Source organism: Petaurus breviceps, unplaced genomic scaffold (assembly GCF_028583685.1).
Source record: "Petaurus breviceps papuanus isolate PSGF00001 unplaced genomic scaffold, PetGlider_PUasm1.0 90865, whole genome shotgun sequence".
Lineage (NCBI taxonomy): Eukaryota > Metazoa > Chordata > Mammalia > Diprotodontia > Petauridae > Petaurus > Petaurus breviceps.
The window spans coordinates 11,708,606-11,714,057 of record NW_027187367.1 but is presented as its reverse complement, the minus strand read 5'-3'; the positions used below and the strand labels follow the sequence as shown (position 1 = coordinate 11,714,057).

The 5,452-nt window shown below is 45.9% G+C and overlaps 1 protein-coding gene across 3 annotated transcripts in view; it reads left to right on the top strand.

Annotated features, from left to right (window-relative positions):
* The window catches only part of CPNE5 (copine 5), a 220,112-nt gene extending 214,678 nt beyond the window's left edge, over window positions 1-5,434 (top strand). For 2 of the 3 annotated variants that reach the window (XM_069073578.1, XM_069073577.1), the window contains 2 exons: window positions 2,287-2,360; window positions 5,134-5,434. In XM_069073578.1, the coding sequence (XP_068929679.1) occupies window positions 2,287-2,360; window positions 5,134-5,352 (293 nt within the window). In that variant the 3' untranslated portion in view covers window positions 5,353-5,434. The remainder of the gene's footprint in view (window positions 1-2,286; window positions 2,361-5,133) is intronic. The other variant, XM_069073579.1, reaches the window with a different exon arrangement.
* Window positions 5,435-5,452: the final 18 nt, after the last annotated feature.

Below are 5,452 nucleotides of genomic sequence, written 5' to 3'. Positions count from 1 at the left end.
GTGTGTGTGTGTGTGTGTGTGTGTGTGTGTGTGTGTGTGTGTGTGTGTGAATAAGAACAGGAACAGAGAGATCACCACTGGTTGTGTGGATGTGTAATCTTGTGTTCTGTACCAACAGCGATGGGTGATGTGATCCTTGGACAAATCATTTCACTTTTTCTGACTCAGTTTCCTTATCTGTAAAGTGGGGATCTGTCTATCTCCCAGAGGTATTGGGAGGCTAAATTTATCTGTGTAACAGCAAAAGTGCTATACAGGCTGTTATTTTCATGTCCATCATCATCGGCCTGAGGGAAGACAGAATTGAAACACTTAAAGGAGATGCAGGGGACATTTCCTCCCTCCCCTTCTCCCCAAACCCTCTCAAATTAACCTTTCCAGATGGCCTAGATAACCCCTAAGGTCCCTCCTGGCTCTAAATTCATGTTCCTATGAATCCAGGTAAATTTTACAAACTGTGGCTACATTTACATGCTTCAGACACTGTGTGTTGGTCTTAGGGGACAGGTACTGGTTGCATGAGGGTGTCTGGTTTGCCCAGACAGGCTTCTGGGAGGAAAGAAGTTTTAATCAGGCTGGTGGAGATGGGTAGGGGGCTGTGGAGGGGGAACAAATTCAGGGTTCTGAGAATGACATGCAAAGGCAGGATTGGTAAATTCACATTCAGGGGACAAGGTACAAGTAATTTATAGGATTTTCATTTAGAGGTAAAAGAGAATTCAGAGGTCAAGTCATCTAGAATATTCCCCTCATTTTACAGATGAGGAAACCAAGATTGTGGAAAGTTAAGTGACTTGCCCAAGGTCACACGTGGACTAAGCATCAGAGGCAGAATTTGAACCAGTACCCTCTGACTGGAGCTGATCGCCTCTTCACTGTAAATGTTATATAAATGTTAGCTATCATTATGATATAGATTATTATTACCTTCTGCCTCTTGTGTGCATGACTAGAGTGGAAAATCTACACTGGGAAGTAATGAAGTGAGATGTGTGTGGGCTGGTGAGTGAATGCGTGGGTATATGTGCACTTATGTACATACGTATGTATGTATATACATGTGTGTCTATATGTGTCTATGTGTGTCTGGTTGGCTGGCTGGCTGTCCCTAGTGGTAGGTGAGTGCACAGAGTGATATTTGTAAAAGGAAGAACGTGGGGGGTAGTTCCCAGTGTCTGTTAACACAGACACACAGCTCTTATGCATTGGTCTGGGGCATGCAGAGCTCTCAGAATCATCCTTCAGCTGCCTTCCCTCACTGCTATGCCTGGTAACTCCCCAAATCCCACTCCCCTCACTCAACTTTGAGAACCTCAGGGAGAAGGAGAGAGTTGGCAGTATGCTATCAAGGAAAGACCTCTAAGGGGGAAACCTAGAAACTGGCCCTCATTCTAGTTCTGCCCTTCACCATGAGACCTTGGCAATTCCCTTCACTGGGCCTCAGTTTCCTTCCTTGTAAAATGAGGGACTAAATTCCTCCTCTGATTCTTGGTCTTGGCATAAGAGGTACTTCTGGTTTCTCAAAGGCTTTGTCAGCAGAGAACAGGCCCTGGCAGGCTGACTTTAGGTCATGGCCCTGGCAGAGGTTGTATGTCTGCTGTCCAGGGACCAGTCTGATTAAGGACAGAGAGGCTGGCTCATCACTTGGTTGGCTTCCAGGTGACCAGTTTCTTAGTAAAGGCAACCCTCAAGGTTCTCAACTAAGCTACAGGGAGATAGTGATTTGTGTAAGTGGTGAGAGTACCCACCCCAGCCAAACCACAACTATCACTGTCTTGTGATTGCAGTTCTAGGTGAAAGAAAAATGAAGTCTTGGACTGGCTCCCAGCTTCTTCCTTCTCTGTATCCCTTGGCTTCCAGTAGAATTTCCTCCAATATAAAAGGAAATAAAGTCCAGCATTTACTATGCATACACACAAAAGAAATAACTAAAATAAAAAGATTATTTTTCATGAAGAAAACTTTGCTCGGTAACAGGAACATTTGTTCACTAGCACAAGTATTTGAAATATTTCCATGGGATAATAGAGCTATTTGCCAGATATTCCCTAGACCCTCCTACAAGCTTCTCTACAGCCTGAGGAAATGTGTACCTCAGGTTGGTGGCCTTCAGACTGGAAGGTCTCTAAGGCCATATCCAATGCTGACCTTCTAGGAATCCGATTGGGAGCAGAGATGTGGGTAATCCATGAATTTAGGGGAAGTCCCTCTAGGCAGAAGTCCTACTCTGCTCAGGTTAGGCCTATACCTCAATTAAACCTTCATGATCTTTCCTTCTTGATACAGCCATGGTTGAGCTGGATGGTGACGACATACGGATCTCCTCCCGGGGGAAGTTAGCAGAGCGTGACATCGTTCAGGTAACGTCCTAAAGGCCCACGTCCCTGAGTTACCCAGCCTGCCTGTCTCTAGTCTCCCAGCTGAATAAGTATCTTTCCCTCTCCCTTGGGGGCTTCACTGGGGAGGGCAAAGGAAGAAAAGTACTTGGAGCCCTGGGCTGACCTGGAGGAAGATGGGGATCCAATTCAGGATTCCATGCTTTTACCACCTCCCTGTCTTCAGTGACATGTGTGTCTCTTTCTTTCCACCTCCACTCCATCTTCCACCTTTTCCAATCCATTTTAAGGACCTTCTCCACACACACACACACATACACACACATACACACACGAGTCACACTTTCCCTCTTTGTCCCCCCATCTATCCAAGTTCACCTCATCCTTCTAGACCCAACTCAAGACCCACTTTCTCTAGAAAGTCTTCCCTGACTATTTTATCCCTGAACAATCTTCTCCTTTTCTGACCTTGTCCAGCTAGTACTCCTAATCCATAGCATTTGGTTGGCCATTCTCTTGTATTGTTCTCTCCCCATTCCATTTATCTATGTTCTAGCCATCCAGCTAGATTATAAACTCCTGGAGGACAGTGGTCATGTTCTTACTCCTTCTGTATCCCCTACAGGTGTAGCATAGTGCCAGGGACAGAATAGACACTAGTTATTTCGTGATTGAATAATTAACTAGTTTATTAGGTACACAACATTGTACCAGAAGCTCTGATGAGCATATATATTACAAAAGTAATAGCAGATGTGGTCCCTGTCCTCCAGGGAGTCTGCTGCTGCCACAGCCAGGGAGACAGGACAAGAAAAGTGAACTATGAGAGGTGGAGAGCATAGGCTTTTTTTTTTCATCCTAAGACAAAAGCAGTGGAAACAGTCTGGACTGAACACCTCTGGACTGGTGTTCCTAATCTGGCCCCTGCACTGTATCCCTTGTACTGAGTGTGCTGATAGGCTGGAGAGCAAGAGATCTCATCATGGCATAGCAATATATCTCCAGGGAATCTGATGACCTCAGTGGCTTTCCTTATGTATCTGTTTCTGTGTTCACTTTGGTTGTGTATTTCTCTGGGTAAGATTTCTGTATTAGAGGCAGCTGGGTGACTTAGTGTATAGAATGCTGTACCTAGAGTCAGGAACTGAGTTCAAATCCAACCTCAGACACTTGCTGATTGTGCGACCCTGGGCAAGTCACTTAACCTCTGTTTGCCTTAATCCACCAGGGAGGGAAATGGCAGACCTTTACTTTGTATCTTTCCCAAGAAAACCCCATGGGCAATATTGCCATGCTGTGGTCTATGAGATTATGGAGAACTGGACACAACTGAAAGAAAATAAATAGAGAGCAGTTGAAGGTCTTTGATGAAGACAGTGACAGGATGAAAAGGATAAATGAGAAGCAGAAGGGAATGGGAAGTGGAGGCTAACTGGGAGGGAATTGGAGGTGCCTAGGGATAAGGAGATGAAGACGGTTTCTTACTGTGGACACAAAGGAGGAATGGGCGATGAGAAATACTGAAGAGAAGGAATTGATAGAAATTGGGAAAGCCCCCCTTGGTTTGGAGGTCCTCGAGCCAAGGCTGGAGGATAGTGGAAGGGGCCCTTGGTCACATACGGATTGGACTAGATGGTGCCTTCCAATATAGACGTTCTCTGGTAATTGGGTCTCTTTTTGTTGTTCAGTTGTTTCAGTCATGTCTGACTCTTCGTGACCCTATTTGGAATTTTCTTGGAAAAGATACTGAAGTGGTTTGCCATTTTCTTCTCTAGCTCATTTGACAGAAGAGGAAACTGATGCCAACGGGGTGAAGTGACTTGCCCAGGGTCACACAGCTAGTACCAAATTTGAATTCAGGAAAATGAGTCTTCCTGAATTCAGGTCAGGTGCTCTATCCACCATACTACCTAGCTGCCCTAATTGGATCCCTAGACATGAATAAAAGAAACAGTTCTAGAAGTTTAGGGTCTGAAAGCAACAGGAGCAGTGGTGTCATTGATAGTCATGGGATGATCAAGAGAAGGCAACAGATTGGAAAGGGAAAGGGGAAACATTGAAGGTCTTGGTCAAATCTATAAAAGGAGCTTCCTTACAAGTGCCTGAAATGAGGAAGACTAGAGAGAGGTCAGGGCTGGAGATATAAATGGCAGGGAATTCTCTATACTGAGGTAGTAATTGGAACCGCAAGAGTTGATTAGTGTCGGCCTAGAGGAAGAGGAGCACCAAGCCTGGGTCTGGATCTTGGGGAACAGTGGTGATAATGAACAGTAGCCAGTAAGAGAGACAGAAGGAATAGCCAGAGAGGTGAGGGGAGACCCAGTAAAATGGTATCCAGGAAGCAAACACGAGAGGAGAATTTCAAGAGAGATAGGTTTCATTACTCTGTTAGTGGTATCAGAGGCAGCGAAGAAGATGAGACAGACAAGAACCAAATTCCTAGTGAAGGGGTCTTTGCCAAATGCTTGGGCCAGGGTCCTTCAAAACTGTATGTCTATTACAAAAAATCTCCAAATGTTCCTTTTAGAAATTACGATGGTTCTTTGAATAGGATGGCACCATCAACTTCATTCAAAAGAGCTGTAATAGCTACATGAACTCAAAAGAACTTTTAAGAAGTTGTAGTCATACTAAATTCTGACCATATGAGAGGTCCCCACACCCTTAGGAGGTGGGTGTCCTTAAGACCAGTCTGTACCTGTTTCCCTTAGCTGAGGGAGTAGAGTCGGGGGGTGATCTGATTGGATGGAGGGTTCTGCAAGCAGCCTGGTCTGACAACCTTTCTCTGTTTCTCCAGTTTGTGCCATTCCGGGACTATGTGGACCGAACAGGAAATCATGTGCTAAGCATGGCTCGCCTGGCCAGAGATGTACTGGCTGAGATCCCTGACCAGCTGGTGTCCTACATGAAAGCACAAGGCATCCGTCCCCGCCCACCCCCAGGACCTCCTGCCCACACCCCATCTCGGTCCCCTTCGCACACTCCACCTGCCTCCCCTATGCACACAAACATCTAAGGATGGGGCATAGGCAGGGTGGGAAGAGGTGGATTCCCTGGGACATGCGCCTGCACACACACACACACACACACACACACACACACACACACACACACAC